The 18539-nt window shown below is 47.7% G+C and overlaps 1 protein-coding gene across 1 annotated transcript in view; it reads right to left on the bottom strand.

Annotated features, from left to right (window-relative positions):
* LOC121479412 (minichromosome maintenance complex component 3 associated protein) overlaps window positions 1–18539 on the bottom strand; it is a 54209-nt gene that overhangs the window by 30360 nt on the left and 5310 nt on the right. Inside the window, exons 4-14 of the mRNA XM_041734952.1 lie at window positions 18291–18369; window positions 17683–17827; window positions 16041–16231; window positions 13588–13727; window positions 10831–11028; window positions 10056–10324; window positions 7594–7756; window positions 5830–5990; window positions 4774–5015; window positions 4229–4458; window positions 3244–3344 (exon numbers count right to left, since the gene is read on the bottom strand). Coding sequence (XP_041590886.1) covers window positions 3244–3344; window positions 4229–4458; window positions 4774–5015; window positions 5830–5990; window positions 7594–7756; window positions 10056–10324; window positions 10831–11028; window positions 13588–13727; window positions 16041–16231; window positions 17683–17827; window positions 18291–18369 — 1919 coding nt within the window. The remainder of the gene's footprint in view (window positions 1–3243; window positions 3345–4228; window positions 4459–4773; window positions 5016–5829; window positions 5991–7593; window positions 7757–10055; window positions 10325–10830; window positions 11029–13587; window positions 13728–16040; window positions 16232–17682; window positions 17828–18290; window positions 18370–18539) is intronic.

Here is an 18539-nt window from a genome sequence, read left to right as displayed (position 1 = left end):
GAAAGAAAGAAAGAAAGAAAGAAAGAAAGAAAGAAAGAAGCCCTCACATATGGCCAGTTGATTTCCAACAAGGGTGTCACGACCATTCAAAGAGGAAAAGACAGTCATTTTAAAATACAGAGAATATATACAAAAGAATGCTGTTGCATCTGTATCTTATACCGTATATGAAAATGAAACCAACGTACGTCAAAGACCTAAACTTAAAGACTTAAAACTATAAAATTCTTAGAAGGAAATATGGGAAAATATTCATATTGTTGGATTTAGCAATTTCTTGAATATGAAACTGAAAAGCACAGGCAACAAAAGAAAAATTCAATAAAATGAACTGCATAAAATTTAAAACTTTCGTGCATCTTAGAACACGATCAAGAGAGTGAAAAGGCAATCTAAACAAAAAGGCACTCCCAAGCAGAATAGGAAAAAATGTTTGCAAATCATGTATCTAAAAAGGGACTAACATTCAGAAAATAAAAGAACTCCTACAAACTCAACAACAAAAAAACAATTCAAAGATGGGCAAAGGACTTGAATATAGATTTCTCCAAAGAAGATACACAAAAGGCAAGCACATGAAAACACGCTTAACATCGTTACTCATCAGGGAGATGCAAACTACGAGATACCACTTTGCACCCACGATGATGATTACTACAAAAGTTTTTATTTTTATTTTTTTTTTTTTTAAATTTTTTTTTATTTATTTATGATAGGCACACAGTGAGAGAGAGAGAGGCAGAGACACAGGCAGAGGGAGAAGCAGGCTCCATGCACCGGGAGCCCGATGTGGGATTCGATCCCGGGTCTCCAGGATCGCGCCCTGGGCCAAAGGCAGGCGCCAAACCGCTGCGCCACCCAGGGATCCCTACAAAAGTTTTTAAATGATACTGTGTGCTGGCAACGATGCAGAGAAAATGGAACCCTTGTGTGCTGATGGCGGGAATACAAAATGGTGTAGCCACTGTGGAAAAGCGTTTGGCAGTTTTTCAAAAAATATAAAAAAGAGGCAGCCCCAGTGGCTTAGCGGTTTAGCACCACCTTCAGCCCAGGGCGTGACCCCGGGGTCGCGGGATCGAGTCCCACATCGGGCTCCCTGCATGGAGCCTGCTTCTCCCTTGGCCTGTGTCTCTGCCTCTCTCTCTGTGTGTCTCTCATGAATAAATAAAATCATACACACACACACACACACACACACACACACACACACACACACAAAAGATCATATAGTCCAGTAATTCCACTTCTAGGCATATGCCCACAAGAACTGAAAGCAGAGACTCAAATAGTTATTGGTAAACCAGTGTTCCTAACAGCATTATTCGCAGTAGTCAAAAGGGGAAAAAAAAAAAAAACCAGTGTCCATCAACAGACATATAAGCAAAATGTGGTACATATACACGTATATGTGTGCTGATACACGTGATCCTTGAACAGCACGCTTTGAACCGCACGGGTCCCCTGACACCAACACCACGGTAAGTGGACTTTCTTTCCTTTACGATTTTATTAACATTTTCTTCTCTCTAGCTTACTTTACTGATATATACAACAAACACGATGCGTGTTAATCAACTACTAACTGTTATCAGTAAGGCTTCCAGTCAATAGTAGGTTATAAGCAGTTGAGATTTTGGGGAGTCAAAAGTTAAACTCAGATTTTCGACTGCACAGGGCGTCAACACCCCAAGAGTCAACTGTATACTTCAAGGGAGTGTTATTCAGCCATAAAAAGGAAGGAAATGCTGATTTGTGCTACTATAGATGAACTTGAAGACGTTTTTGTATCTAAAACAAGCCAGACACAAAAGGACAAATACTCTTACGATGTCTCTCGTGTGAGGCGTGTAAAAGAGACAAAATCATAAAGTCATAAAACAGAATAGAAGTTAACAGGAGCCGCGGAGAGAGGAGAATGGGATATTATTGCTGAATGGCTTCAGTTTGGGATGAAAAATTTTGGAAATAGTGATGAGGGATACACAACATGGTTAACACACTTAAATGCCACTGAATTGTGTGCTTAAAAATGATTAAGGTGGTTAACTTTGTTATGCACATTTTATCACAATAAAACAAAGCCAATGAAATCCTATTTGTTTTTAGTTCAAACTAAAGGTAGGAGTCCAGTATAAGAAAATGAATCAAGCCTATCAATAACCTTAATCCTTTTGAGGCATCTGCACTTTTGGGTGAAAGAATACCTTTTAATCATTGCGTGATTTCATGTGTAATAGGATTTTACATGTCTGAAATTCTTAAGATAATCTGATTTACTACGTCAATTAGCTTTACTTAACTTTATAGAAGTCGCTTAAGTCTTAGAAAATTTTTTTGACTATTAAATTTATGAAGACTAGATATCTAAAATATTAGAAACATGAGATTTATATTATAAATATAACTTCAAATCTCTAAAGAAATTTCATCATGGTATAAAACACAATTGATGTCAAATGTTTAAAAGGATTTAATCTGGGGGATCCCTGGGTGGCTCAGTGGTTGAGCATCTGCCTTTGGCCCAGGGCATTGGTCCTGGAGTCCCGGGATCGAGTCCCACATAGGGCTCCCTGCATGGAGCCTGCTTCTCCCTCTGCCTGTGTCTCTGCCTCTCTCTCTCTGTGTGTGTCTCTCATGAATAAATAAATAAAATCTTAAAAAAAAAAGACTTTATTAAAAAAAAAAAAAAAAAGGGATCCCTGGGTGGCGCAGCGGTTTGGCGCCTGCCTTTGGCCCAGGGCGCAATCCTGGAGACCTGGGATCGAATCCCACATCGGGCTCCCGGTGCATGGAGCCTGTTTCTCCCTCTGCCTGTGCCTCTGCCTCTCTCTCTCTCTCTCTCTCTCTCTGTGACTATCATAAATAAATATTAAAAAAAAAAGATCAAAAAAAGGATTTAATCTGTTAAATTTCTAAAGTAAAATTTAATCCAAGATCACATAAAAGTGTTTCTAATATTCAATAGAGAATAAAGAAATTTTTACTTCACTAGATTGTAAAGGCATATTTAAAGTTTAAGGAAAAATAGGCCTTACTTTAGAACTCTAACAAACCCAACCTTGCTCAAAAGGCGCACACCTGCAGAAACTCCTGCCAGCGACCGAGGTCAGGAGCGCCAGCACAGCTAAGGCTGCACCAAGGGCAGGTGCATCCTGCCCGAGACCGAGCAGCTCCACAGGGAGAAAAAGAGGGACGGGGGCCCGGCGGGCGGGCAGCTTCAGAGCGGAGGGGCACGGCACTCACCCCAGGGCTGTCATGGCGAAGGCCGCCCCGGCGGCGCCAACCTCCTCACAGTCCCTCTGCAGGACCTCCTGGATGAGCTCATCCACCACCTGAGCCAGGTCCTGAGGAGAGGTCAGAGGGGTCAGGCGTGGCAGGGAGACTCGGCCTCAGTCCCCCCGGCCTTACAGCCCGAGGGCCCCGAGCCCTGCACAGGACCCGAGGTGGCCTGGGGCAGCCCCCGCCCTGGGGCAAACGTCGCTCGCAAGCTGTCTGAGGACCCCGACAGTCCTCACGTGGGAATCAGCCATGCTGCTTCTGGAAGGCTTTCCGGCTGATGAACGGAGAAGCCTCCCGGAGGCCAGGGCGAGCCCGCTGCCTGCCCACCGCCCGCCCAGCACACCCGCCACATCGCATCAAACACGCTAGTTTCTCCAGCCGTTCTTCACGTCCCCTCAGCACCTGCCCGAGCAGCAGGGTGGTGGGCGCAATCCTACCACCTATGTGGTCGACAGGCTCTGCTCAACCCCAACAGCAGGCACTGGGTGCTGCAGGCCCCAGGCGTCCCGAGTCAACACGTCCCCAGCTGCATGTGAGCAGACGCATCGGGGGCATGAGACGGCATAGGCACAGAAGCCCTGAACTGATGTCCTGAGACTGTGACGAAGCCGGGCGCGCGGCACAGAGCCTGGGGGGTCGGCCCAGCTCTGCCACCTGCAGCTGCGTGACGGCGGGCAGGTCCTCTCCTTGGGCTCCTCCTGGGACAGCAGGCAACAGCCTACTCCACAGGCCGGGGGTGCTCCAGAGACCACAGGGCCGCAGAGCCCCCAGCGCCAGGACCACTCCTTGCAGCCCCCACCCCAGGTCCATAAAAACCCTCCCACGCCTTCTCCAAAGCCTGAGCCGAAGCCCTTTCCCACAGACGCAGACAGCAAGCTGGGGCCCCCAGGCACCCTTCAGAACGATGGAGGCGCCCCGGCTGGTGACCCGTGCACGAAGGGCTCCTTACCGCATCAGAGTACGCAGGTACAGGCCTTGGAGGAAGCAACTCGGGCTGCACGGGGGGCTGCGTGGGGGACTGCCCGGGGGCCTGGAAGAGGCTAGGCGCTGTGCTCGGGGCCGGTGCCGGGAGGTGAGGCAGAGAAGCTGGTATGGGCGCGGGCACAGCAAGAGGCTGCTGGAGGAGAGCGGGCGGCAGGACATCTGCCTCTGCACCACATGCCTCTCCTTTTCCCCCACCTGGAAGGGGACAGGCAAGGACAGGCACTCAGGACAAGCCCCCAGCACCCATAGTCAGCCTAAGAACTGGCCACCCTCCCGAGCAAGGTCACAGGGGACAGCGTGTGCTTCACCCACGGGAACCAAGCATTGTGACCTCAGGGAGCCACTCGGGAGGCTTATCCAAGGCCAGGAAGAAATACCTAAGAGGGAGAAATACCTGAGCCCCGAGTCAATACCCAGCCACCCCACCTTCAAATAAGACGGATACTCCCGCCGGCAGGGAAGCCTCCTGCAGGGGCAACACTAGCTCCCCACACAGCTGCAGCTCCTCACCTCCGGCATCCACGCTGGGTCTCGGGATGCCCACAGACAGCTCCGCAGCCAGGCTCTCCCCGATGTACTTGTTCTGGGAGTTGAAGCTGCACACGGGAGTATGACGAGGGATGGGGGGCAGTGGTCCTCCGTTCACGATTTCCCCAACCGACACGCTCAGCTTCCTGGTGATGAACACCGACTTCCTGGCTTTGGATAAGCCCTCTGGTTCCAGGAACGAGGACCGGTTCAGCTCAACGCAGCTACGCAGACCACAGGGAACCCAGAGAAGCGTTACGTCGGTGAGAAGCCAACCTGCACCTTGTTGGCACCCAGCAGCCGTGCTAGAAGCCCCGTCCCCACACCCCACAACCACACGTAAATGAAGAGGGAGGCAGTACGGGCCAACCTGGCGGCCCAGCCCGCAGTCCCCACCTCGGCCAGTCTGGACGTCTGCCTGTGACACGGGAGCCTCCCGGCCTGCTTGCACACGGGCACAGGTGGACCACACCCCCACTGGCTCCACCTCATCCCAGAGCCGCGTGTTTCTGTTAAGGACAGGCCTGCAGGAAGCAGGCGGGAAGGCGCTGCCAATGAGGGAAGGGCTGGAGAGACAGCAGCTCGGAACAAGACACGGTGCATGGTAGGGGCCTCTGGGAAGAGGTCCACGAGTGGCATCAGGTTCAAAACACTGACTGTGAGCAGCAGAGAGGCCCGTGGCCTAGCGGGCCCCTGGTGGGCCGTGGGAGTCACTGGTCAGCAGAAGTCATCCAAGAGAAACAATAAGGCAGACCCTAACCTCTGCCTTTAGTTCCTTCAGTAACCTGGGAAAAGCAGGACTTTAGAATCGCAAAGAAACAGGTCTGAATGCCAATCCGCTAACGAGCCGTGTGTCACCTGGGGATGCTCCCCAGCCATTCCGAGCCTCGCCGTGTGTGCCTGCGTCCCAGGGGGGCAGCACGTGGAATGGGCCCTCTCTGGAGTCTGGCATGGAGCTGGCACTTCCCATCCCTTTATCTCAATTAAAAGAGAAAAAAAAACCCAAAGAGAGATCCCACACCACCCCCCCACTCTTACCCGTCAGAGACGGTGAGACCATAGTAGTTCAGGAAGTCTGTGGCCTCTTCACAGTCTCTGAAGAGCAGCATGCGCACCACGCCATCCAGGGGAAAGACGGTGGAGCGCTGCGTGCTCACGGTGTACGCGATGTTGAGTGCTCGGAGAGCGTCTTTGCGGATCTGAAGGGGAAGCCAAACCACAGCAGCATTAAGGGCCAGTCATCCCGTGACCACAAAATGCCACGAGGGGGTCAGTGACCTGCTGTCGCGTGGTCCCTCTGGAAAGCAATCTGGTGTGAAGGGGCCCAGGCTTAGCGGTCAAGGCACCGGCCCAGCGGGAGATGCATAGGAACGCGCGTGAAGCAGGCGGTCTGGACACAGCAACACGAGGCCACGAAGGCTTCATTCTAAAGAAAGCCTCGAGGGCAAACCGTGCGCCGGCAGACATGCAGGTCAGCTATGCACCTGCGTGTAATTCTAACGTGTGTACCGAGTATTTACTCCTCACCTGGTGGTGTTAGCGCTGAGCACACAGCAATGAACAAAGCAGACTCCCTGCCCCACAACTGGCATGTTAGGGAGAAACCAACAGTGAGCAACAGGAACCCGTGAAATACACAGCACACTGAATGGTGACAGTGAACACAGGAAGGCAGAGGAGGAGGCCAGGTGGGCAGGGTGGGCCTGCTGAGGACGGGGCAGCCAAGCCACGACCTGAAGATGAACACCACAGTGCTCTACGATGGGAGAGAAAAGCAGCGAGCAAAGCAAGTGCAAAGGCCCTGGGGCAGGAGTGTTCTGGGGCTGGAGGGACAGGAAGCAGCACAACAGGTGGACTGAGCAAGAACAGAGCCTGTCGGATCACATCAAACGCTCTTCCTCTAAAGAAAAAGCCATTAGATGTTTTTTTTGTTTCAAGTTATTAGAACAGATACAAATGGTCAACAGTCTAATAACATTAGACATTCAAATAATTTTGAAAATATTAACTATCAGTTTTACTTGTTGAATGTACAGTGTTCTCCAAACAGATGTTGTTAAAAATCTTTCCATTTGTTCCAGAATTTCAGTGCTGTTGGCAACTGTCAGGACAACAAACAAGTCTACAGGGGACCCTGTCTGGGTGACGACCGTGAACTCAGTCCCTGTTTACCAGAGGACTTGATGTGCAACCAAAGAGTCACAGAACCAGGTCCTAAGACCCCTCCCACCCCAGCAGCCTCCTGCCCACCCAGCTGGGGGCAGCACGGTGTGTGCACGGTCAGGGGGCCACGGTTGAAGACCTGACGTGGGGAATTCTGAGACCAGACACTCACACTCTGCGTGAAGCGCCAGGGAAGACGTGGGTCTTCCCTGGGTGTGCAACCCCAAGGCACAGCACCATACTCGACAAGGAGCGGGCCCTTAAGATGGTTCCTGAAACCAAATCAGTGTCATCAGTTTACTCTCCAATATTTTAGACTAGTAACACTAAAAATGCTTAAGTCAGGGGTTTTGTATGTGCAATTTTTGGTTTCTTTGTTTCTATGGAAAGTGACAGTGCTGAGCTCAAATCATAGATTTTTCTGATCTAAACAGAGTATTTTCCATCGCACAGCCCTTTCTGTCAGTTGTCCATGGAGCCGGGCCCCGGGAAACAAGGTCACGCCAGCAGCCCTCGGGGGCTGCTGCGAGGCCTGCACGGGGTCAGCCTGGGACCTGCCGTCCTTGGAATAGAGAAGCACTTAAATACCAGTCACGATCCGCTCCCTGCCAATTCTGTAAGTACAGCCGTGTTACTCACCTGATTGAAGTAACAGTGTAAAAGACAAGCATTCAGGTAAGAAGCCGACTGGACCAGTTTGAAAAATCTCACAAAATTATTACTGTTCAGTGCAGCAAAGGCCTGAACAGCAAATTTCACTTCAGTGGAATTTCTAACAGCAGGATGGAACTGTTGTACTTCTCTGTCAATTAAAGAAGACAAAGGGATTAGAATTTTTTTTCTTTTCCGTTTGTTTTAATTTAGGCTCCAGGCCTAGCGAGCAGCCCAACATGAGGCTTGAACTCATTACCGAGATCAAGATCTGAGCCAAGACCCAGTCGGATATTTAACTGACAGAGCCATCCAGGCGCCCCTAATTTTATTTTTATTTAGACAAAATATCCATGAAAATAGATGTGACATTCTATTCAGTTTACTAACTTCAAAGCAGTCAGTCTTGGGTTGGATTGGAACAATAGGGCTGCCTAAAAAGATGGTAAATAGGGCCCCTGGGTGGCTCAGGGGTTGAGCGTCTGCCTTCCGCTCAGGATGTGACCCCGGGGTCCTGGGATTGAGTTCCATGTCAGGCTCCTCACAGGGAGCCTGCTTCTCCCTCTGCCTGTGTCTCTGCCTCTGTCTCTCATGAGTAAATAAATAAAATCCTTAAAAAAATTTTTTTAAAAATGATAAATTCAAGCAATAATTTAAGGATTATCAAATAATAACTTTAATGCCAAACGACCGCCAGCTGTTTTTCATGAGGACGACATCTAAAAAAATTTAACTCTGTGTTGCTTTATAAATAAACAGAGTTGACTGAATCACTCACAAGAGATATCTATCAGGGCACCTGAGTGGCTCAGCTGGTTAAGCACCTGACCCTTGGTTTCAGCTCAGATCACGATCTCAGGGTCATGAGACTGAGCCACACGAGGGGCTCCGCGCACAGCAGGGAGTCGCTGGAGATTCTCTCCCTCTGCCCCTCCCTCTGCTTGCCAGTTCTAATAAATAAAATTTAAAAAGAGAGATGGGCACTTGGGTGGCTCAGAGGGTGAAGCATCTGCCCTCGGCTCAGGTCATGCTCTCAAGGTCCTGGGATCGAGCCCCATGTCGGGCTCCCTGTTCAGTGGGAAGTCTGCTTCTCCTTTTCCCTCTGCCCCTTCCCTTGCCCGACTGTGAGAGCATGCACACCCAAGCTCACGCTCTAATGATAAATAAATAAAAGCTTTAAAAAATGAAAAACATATAGGGAGAAACCTATCATATATAAAAAAAAGAAAGACTGCAAACCCCTTTTTATAACTAGGTTATCTCCAAGATTTAATTTTAGAACTAAAAATCAGTGACACATTTAGACTATCACTAACAAGGTCCTCAGGGAAAACAGTAAGCTAAAAAAACCAGCTTTAGCATATGTAAGGCAGCCTTGGAGTTAAAGGAGCCACTGGTTGTCACCAAGTCTGGTTTACCAACAGTAAGGACAGAGACCCAGGGATCCCCTGCTGTATTTCTCATATAAACGTCTACCTGTGTACCAGACCAGTGTTTAAAATTCATTCTTGGGGGCAGCCTGGGTGGCTCAGCGGTTTAGCGCCTGCCTTCAGCCCAAGGCCTGATCCTGGAGTCCTGGGATCAAGTCCCACGTCATGCAGGGAGCCTGCTTCTCCCGCTGCCTGTGTCTCTGCCCCTCTTTCTGTGTCTCTCATGAATAAGTAAGTTAAATCTCAGGAAAAAAAAAAAAAAAAAAAGCTGAGGCTGGCTGGAGGGGAGGGGATGGGAGATGGGGTCACTGGGGAATGGGCATGAAGAAGGAGGCACAAGATGAGATGAGCACTGGGTGTTATATCCAACTGGTCAATCACTGAACTCTACTTCTGACACTATGTTAATTGAATTTAAATAAAATACAAATTTTTTTTAAATTAAAAAAAAAATTCTGCCTCTTGGGGCACCTGGGTGGCTCAGTAGGTTCTGCCTTTGGTTTAGGTCATGATCCTGGAGTCCTAGGGGTAGGACCCTGCTCGGCAGGGAGCCAGCTTCTCCCACTCCCTCTGACTCTCTCCCCTGCTCAAGCTCTCTCAAAACGAATAAATAAAAAATCTTTAAATCCTGCCTTTCCACTGGAGCTCTGGAGCACCTGGCTGGCTCAGTCAGTAGAGCACACAACTCTTGATCTCGGGGTTGTGAGTTCGAGCCCCACCCTGGGTGTAAAGATTACTTAAAAAATAAAATCTTAAGGGGCACCTGAGTGTGACTCGGTTGAGTGTGTTCTGCTCAGGTCAGGATCCCAGGGTCGTGGGATAGGTCCCCATGCTGAGCTCCCTGCGTGGTGAGGAGTCTGCTTCTCCCCCACTCTCAGCCCCTACCGCCTGCTCATGTACTCTTTCTCAAAGAAATAAAATCTTTTCCAAAAATAATAAATTAAATCTTTAGGGAAAAAAAAAAAAAAAAGCCCTGCCTTTCCATACAGTTTAGGCTAGCTTCCAAATTTGAAAATTTACCTTAGGATGTCCCCTTTGTTGAGATTGAGTAGAACATTGTAGCCCTGGAACTCTGCTTCACTGGCACAGAACACACCCTTATTTCTCAGGTCTTGGTACATCTCCTTCAGACTCTGAAGGCACTTGGTCATGTTCTCATTGTTGATCTTGGCATCAAAAGAGGACATGGGCTCCTCACACATGAAGTGAGCACAGTGGATGTGGAACCGGGTGCATTTCTCAATCAGGGACACCGTCACAGGGTCACACAAGTGCTGCTGTGTGATGTCCTGGCCACAAGCAAGAGGGAGTATTACACATACAACCTTACATACACATGTGTCTCGTACACACACAGATCTCACACACCTATTTCCATGCATAGCAAACTATTAGAAGATCATAACTACCTGAATTTCTCTTTTGTCAATTTTTTTAACAAATATTTATTTATTTATGATAGACATAGAGAGAGAGAGGCAGAGACACAGGAGGAGGGAGAAGCAGGCTCCATGCCAAGAGCCCGACATGGGACTTGATCCTGGGACTCCAGGATTGCGTCCTGGGCCAAAGGCAGGCGCCAAACCGCTGAGCCACCCAGGGATCCCCTCTTTTGTCAATTTTAAATAAAGCCCATAATGCACATTTTAACAGGACTTTGTAATGATTTTAAGTAATAGCAGGTTTTTGTTTGTGTTACATGGATAAAATATAATTGAGTAAAATAAAATGAAATCTCGCTTCAACTGTGGAATTCACATGCATTTTCTAGTTTTCTGATGGAAGTGGCTGATACCTTCCGTATGCCCCGCGTGCGGTTCCACACGAAGTCGTACCAGTCCCGCAGGCTGCCCTCCTTCTGGTCCATGATCTGGGTCACCAAGTAGTCCATAGTCCTGCTGAGCACTGCCGAGGGCCGCAGCTCATGGGGCAGGGGCTCCTCCTGATCAGCGGAGGAACGGCTGTACTCCTTCACAGCTGCCGCGTGGTCCACCTGGGGAGACACAGTGGGGCCAAACAGCTGCGTGTAGGTGCTGGCCAGCCCCCCTGCAGCTGTGCCTTAAAATGAGGGGCAAATCACCTACATCCTCCTACAAGATCAATAGTATAGAATACAATTTTCAAAGGTAAAATTTCTGTTTGAAGGTAATGATCAAAATTCAAAAACAAATGAGAAATGTGTTTTTAGTGAATATAACAAGGGGTGAAGAAGCAGTGGGGGGTGCCTGGGGGGTGCCTGGCTGGCTCAATCGGTAGAGCATGGCAACTCCTGATCTCGGGGTTGTGAGTTCAAGCCCCATATTGGGTACACAGATTACTTTAAAATTTTAAAAAAGAAGAAAGAACATAAGTGGAGATACACTTGCATTGCTCCAAGGGTAGAGGTGTGACAAGTAAAGGACTCTGAAGCACTGTAACAGACCTCAGCCACACTCAAACACCAAAGTCAGTCTACACAGACTAGAAAGGAAATGGAGACAGCAGTAGGACCCTCGAGGGGCCAGGATCGCTGCACACAAAGGCCTGGAGGTATCACACGTGCAGGAGGAGCTTGAAGATGTGTAGCAGAAGGGCAGAAGCTCAGATGCCCACAGGACCGAACCCTGGTCATCCACTGCAAGCCAGCACCACTGTCTCCTAGGGTAGTAGCTTCTGCGGTGATGCTCCTGCCCAGCTGGGGACCCGACACTGGGCAAGGGCAACCTAAAAACACCAGCCAAGGGGCATCCATGGAGCATGGGACTCTCAGATTTCTCAGGAAACAATTTAGGAACACGCATAGGCCCACACATCTTCAGGAATCTCAAGGAAGGTCATACTCTCTGATGTAGTAGTTTAATTCTTAGGATCTATCAGAAGGAAATAATCTACTTCAGACTCACTACATATAATATGCCCAATAGGATTATTAATGAAATGTAAATATTAGAAATAGCCTATCTAGTGATTGCAAAATGGGAAGTTTTGATAGAGCTACATAATCAAACAATATACTTTCATTTAAAAGATGCTGAGTTTATCAGAAAAGAAAATGTTTATAATTTTAAGTGAAAAGGATTCACACACAATTGCATCTAGAGAATAATCTCAACTGTCAAAACAGAAACACAGAAAAGGTAGGACTAAAATTGTGCAAAAAAGAAAAGAAACTTTTAATCTATGAAACAAATCTATATCTACATCTATACCTCAGAGTACCATGGGGTCAGTCACCTTACACAAGATTGTTTAGTACACACCCCACAGAACAATTTAGTATGAACGTTCACAGTAGCCACACTCTAAATCCCTGCCACCCTCTACAAAGGTAAACACCCAAATCAAGTATCAATATGTACAGAAAGTACAAAGAATACTATGTCCACCCGCCCCTATATATATCCCACCTCCACCCTGAAGATTAAATACAGACGGCACAAAAGAAACAAAAGCAAAAATGAACTATTGGGACTTCATCAAGATAAGAATCTTTTGCACAGCAAAGGATACAGTCAACAAAACTAAAAGACAACCTACAGAATGGGAGAAGATATTTTCAAATGACGTATCAGATAAAGGGCTAGTTTGCAAGATCTATAAAGAACTTCTTAAACTCAACACCAAAGAAACAAACAATCCAATCATGAAATGGGCAAAAGACATGAACAGAAATCTCACAGAGGAAGACATGGACATGGCCAACACGCACATGAGAAAATGCTCCGCATCACTTGCCATCAGGGAAATACAAATCAAAACCACAATGAGATACCACCTCACACCAGTGAGAATGGGGAAAATTAGCAAGGCAGGAAACCACAAATGTTGATGAGGATGTGGAGAAAGGGGAGCCCTCTTGCACTATTGGTGGGAATGTGAACTGGTGCAGCCACTCTGGAGAACTGTGTGGAGGTTCCTCAAAGAGTTAAAAATAGACCTGCCCTACGACCCAGCAATTGCACTGTTGGGGATTTACCCCAAAGATTCAGATGCAATGAAACGTCGGGACACCTGCACCCTGATGTTTCTAGCAGCAATGTCCACAATAGCCAAACTGTGGAAGGAGCCTCGGTGTCCATCGAAAGATGATGGATAAAGAAGATGTGGTCTATGTATACAATGGAATATTCCTCAGCCATTAGAAATGACAAATACCCACCATTTGCTTCAACGTGGATGGAACTGGAGGGTATTATGCTGAGTGCAGTAAGTCAATCGGATAAGGACAAACAGTGTATGTTCTCATTCATTTGGAGAATATAAATAATAGTGAAAGGGAATATAAGGGAAGGGAGAAGAAATGTGTGGGAAATATCAGAAAGGGAGACAGAACATAAAGACTCCTAACTCTGGGAAATGAACAAGGGGTGGTGGAAGGGGAGGAGGGTAGGGGGTGGGGGGGAATGGGTGATGGGATGGGCACTGAGGGGGACACTTGACAGGATGAGCACTGGGTATTTTTCTGTATGTTGGTAAACTGAACACCAATAAAAATTAATTAAATAAAAAAGAATAAAAATAAAAATAAAAAACTGAATATGGACGGCAGCCTAGAGAGGTCAGGGGGCTTCACCTGGTCAGTCCCCGGGACCACTTCAAACACACTCAGCTGGCTCCGGGTCTCCCGCATGTACCGCTCCTTCTCAGGACACATATCTGGGCATGTCCCAACGAAAGTCCTTGCTTTGTCCAGGTCGGTTCTTTTCACTCGAGCTAAATGACAAGTAAAAATGTGTAACACAATTACTATGACGATAAAAGGAAAAATGAAAGCAAATGCCATACACAAAAGACGAAGTAAAACACCAGGAGTAGAGAAAGGGCAGTATGGCCTATAACGTCAGGTAGCAGGGCACCCAAAGGCCCCGTCCCCTCGCAACAGCCACAGGTCTGCACTGCACACTGGCAGGGCGGCACGCATTGCTGTCCAAGGCTTTGTAGCAACTCAACAATGAACAACCATGCTGCGGTGTGTTTGTTAAAATCAATTTGCCAATTGTAAATATTCCAAACACACTAGTGCTCTAAAAGTACTGCATTGGTTCTCTTTTATCCCGTTGTTACTATAACAGCAAACACCTTGGTCCTGATTAAACCACTGCCACTTCCCATAAAATTAAATAGTTACAAATTATCTTTTAAGTGAGATGAAATACAACTTCAGGCTCAAAATACATACAGCTTATTTTTATTTTGGAAAATTTCAATACTAATTTTATTTGGAATATAAAAATCACCATGTCAATGATATAATATATGTATGATGATATATGACAATGATAATGTTTGACAGCAGCTCTTACTACCATATTAAGGAAGCACTGTGATTATTCCACTTATTCACATCTTCTAAAAGACGAAAATCCCACAGCTAAAATATAATTTAAAAGAAACTTCGCAAAGAAAAGCACAAATACCTTTATTCACGGTCACTGCACTGCACACATTTTTTTAAAGGTAACAGAATATTTTTTGAAGAGGTAATATATTCAGATGGGTCATATTTGAAAAGTATAAAAATGTCAAAATAGAACCCCTCCCCACCTTGCTCCCCGCTCTGAGTCAACGTGAACATATCTTTTCATACCCCAGGACTATCGCATGTACCCGCAGGCAGGCATGCTCGTGTATGTATGGACACACGCTTCCCCCCTTATTTATATATGAACGGTGGCATACTACATACTTCCACACTATGATCTTCCACTTCACAATAAATCTTCATTTTTTTTCCATAAAGAAACCCCAGTCTTCTTTCAGACTGTTTAGAATCCTGCTACATGGACAGTCAGTTCCCAATCTTTGTCGTCACAAACAAGCTTTTGTGTGAAACACACACACAGGACCGCGTGTGGGACAGACACTGGATGAATGCTGGGTCAAAGGCAGACTTCCCTAAGGCTGAAAGATACCGCAGACCTGCCCTCTTCCAAAGGAGTGCAGCCGTCCATGGCCGGCCCAAGGACAGGGCAGCACGGCACAATGGGGCAGAGGCCACCTCTGGGGTATAACTGGCGTCCCTCTGTATGACGGGGTGAGCACCTTCCCGTATGTTTAAAAACCAATTCACGACACAGTTGACCCTTGAACACAGGTTTCAACTGTGCAGGTCCCCTGGTACACAGATTTTTTTTTTTTTACAGCACTGTACATGTATTTTTGTAACATTTTCTTCTCCCTAGCTTAATGTATTGTAGGAATGTAAGACGTGATACATATAACAAACAAAATACGTGCTGTGTTATACATCAGTCACCAGCAGGCTATTAGCAGTTAAGTTTTGGGGGAGTCAAAAGTTATATGTGGATTTTTGACTACAAGGGGGACGGTGCTCCTGCTCCTGCCTTTGTGTTGGTCAAGGGCCAAGTATACTTCCTTTTCTGTAACCCTCCTGACCCTCTAGTCGTTTCTCAATTGGGCTGGTCTTTTCCACAGTAACTTCCACAGAACTTTCTATATTAGGGAAATCAGCCCTTTCTGAAAGGAATTACCAATTTTTACCCTGGTTGCATTTCTTAAGTTTTATTTGTGGAGATTTCTTTCAAACAGATTTGTTTAATATGTGCTTTCTGGGGGCGCCTGGGTGGCTCAGTGGTTGAGTGTCTGCCTTCAGCCGAGGGCATGATCCTGGGGTCCCGGGATTGAGATCCACATCAGGCTCCTCACAGGGAGCCTGCTTCTCCCTCTGCTTGTGTTTCTCATGAATAACCAAATAAAATTTTTTTTAAAAAAATGTGCTTTCTGTCTAAAAATTACCCTTTAAAATGTTTAATTTAGCACAGATCAATAGTTTATGGATTTTCTTCCAAATATAAAAAAAAGACATATCTGCGTTATATCCACATCTACACCCAGCCCCTTAGGAAACTAGTAAATAGCACATAATATGTGGGGCACTGGAGGGCCCAGAGACTCAAGGACAGTGGACCCCACGGGCAGGGCTGCTCCCTCCTCACAGCTCCCGGAGTGACCTTATCATGACCTCAGCCAGGTCCCTGGACCACAGCTGAGATGTGCCCACCATACCTTGCCTCATGATCCTGTCCCTCTGGTCAAGCAGGCGGTATTTCTCCTCAGAAGTCTCAGCCACGGTACCTATCAGGGTGCTAAGGGATGATACACATGGCCCAAGACCCTCAGAGCCCTCAGAGCCCGAGTCAAAAGTGTCTCCTTCAAACTGATGGGTCTTTAGAAGACTTGGCTTCTTCACTGGAGAGCTACAAAGAAAAGTAACACATCAAGGGCTTGGCATCCGTCAGGTGCTTCCATCACTTCCACTTCTGAAGATGTTCTGCTCCTCCAAAACTGGAAAACTACAAGCACTGACTTGAGACAAGCCTCGATGATGCTAGTGAGCACAAAGGTGTTACTCCTGTCATTCACTACAGTTTTAAAATCTTGAGGGGTGCTTGGGTGGCTCAGTGGTTGACCGTCTGCCTTTGGCCCAGGGCGTGATCCTGGGGTCCCGGGATCGAGTCCCGCATCGGGCTCCCTGCATAGGGCCTCTTCTCCCTCTGCCTGTGTCTCTGCCTCTCTCTCTCTCTCTGTGTCTCTTGTGAATACATAAAATCTTAAAAAAAAAAAATTGTTGTTGAAATATTCTTATCTTTATAAAATAAGATGAGCCCATTTAAAGAGTTAAAATGAGTATCCGTAGATTTCTATGTCAAAAAAATGAAATTCAGCTTGTGATTAAAAAAATAAAAGCCCAGGATGCCTGGGTGGCCGAGCACCTTTGGCTCAGGTCGTGACCCCAGGGTCCTGGGATTGAGTCCCGCATTGGGCTCCCCACAGGCAGCCTGCTTCTCCCTCTACCGGTGTCTCTTCTTCTCTCTGGGTGTCTCTATGAATAAATAAATAAAATTCTAAAAATAAATTAAATTTTAAAAATAAAAACCCATGAGGAAATCGCATGCCTGTGTTTCCATACACCATACACCACTTCACAGGTAGAAGGATGTAGCAAATAGAAATGGGCGATGTCTCTGAGTGTCCCCTTTTTCTAACTGGCTTTCAACACTCGGTGAACTCGAGTGTTAAAGAAGATGTGACTGGCTGGGTGGGAAAGGAAAAAGCAAAGGCAAACCAGCAACTAAACTAACTGTGAAGTGAAAGGTGAGGAAACAATCCACTGACCAAAATACGTGAAGGATCAAACAGAAGCAGACTGTGAGGAGGAGGCAGGGTGACGTGGGAAGAGGGCCGGGGGTGCTCCGGGAGCTGATTTCCACTGGGGTGGGGAGGCCGTGTGAAGCACACACCATGTGCCACTCCCACCTGAGGGCTGGACCCCCGGCTCCCCAGCTAACACGCAGCTGAGGGAGACCACCTCACCGTGACAAGCGAGACCTACAGAAAGTCATACTGCGAACAGCTACGAGGACCTATTAGGGACACTTGGTTATACGGCCTGTTGGACTCTCAAGGGAGAAAGTTGCTTCTTCCACAGACACATCAGGTGCAAGTACAAGCACACGGGACATGGGCCCGAGGGGGCAAGCAAGGCCCCAGAGGCTGTGCCCAGCCATCTCCCCCTCGCCCTTCCACCATGCCCTCCTCTCCCTCTCCCAGTCCCCGTGCTCAGGTGTCAGCGTATCACCCACTGCCCTGCCATGACCGTCACCGGGTGCACAGAAGTCGAAGAACCCACAGGAAGGACCGGCCATACCTTTTATTCAGGAGGGTGCCGGCTGCGGCCCTCACCACAGGCTTGCCGAGGGGAGAGTGCTGAAAGGGTGTGTCCTCAGGGCCATGACTGGCTTCCGCGTCACCTGGCTTCTTCTCCTTCAGGGAAAACGGCTTCTTGTTGGGACCTGAGGACATAAGAGCACAGAGCTCATGATCCACAAATCACTTGACGCTGGACTTTTTTTTCTACTGTGTTTGAAAAAGTAATGTCCTAGGACACCTGGGTGGCTCTGGGTGGTTTAGCGCCTGCCTATGGCCCAGAGTGTGATCCTGGGGTCCCAGGATCGAGTCCCGCATCGGGCTCCCTGCATGGGGACTGCTTCTCTCTCTGCCTGTGTCTCTGCCTCTCTCTCTCTCTCATGAGTAAATAAATAAAATCCTTAAAAAAAAAAAAAAAGAAGAAAAAGTAACAACATCCTTTGAATTGTTATAGGAGGTTCCAGAGGAGCCTCAGAAACACTTGGGAGACACAGGGCACACTCACAATCACCCCCCACCCCCCACCCTGTGGCACTGGTGAGAGCTTGGGGGGCAGGGCTCACACACACACAGCACTGGAGACCATACCAAGAATAACCACAAACTCACTTATTTTCTTCTTGTGCCAAAAGATAGCCATGTCTTTATGCAAGCCTTTCCCCTTCTTCCTGGCCAGGGCTGCAGACGCCTGGAAGAGTCCACAACACAATGTATGAGGCCATCAGGACACCCAAGGAAAGGGGATTAAAACCTCAAATGCGGCTGCACGATGGAGCGAAGCCTTCACCGGCCGTGTTCTGACCATCCAGTCCGCCTCCAGACACGGCAGCCACAGTCCTCAGCTCCCTTACCCACCTC

Source organism: Vulpes lagopus, chromosome 20 (assembly GCF_018345385.1).
Source record: "Vulpes lagopus strain Blue_001 chromosome 20, ASM1834538v1, whole genome shotgun sequence".
In the NCBI taxonomy this organism is placed as follows: domain Eukaryota; kingdom Metazoa; phylum Chordata; class Mammalia; order Carnivora; family Canidae; genus Vulpes; species Vulpes lagopus.
The sequence above is the reverse complement of the archived record's forward strand: the minus strand, read 5'-3'. Positions and strand labels throughout refer to the sequence as shown.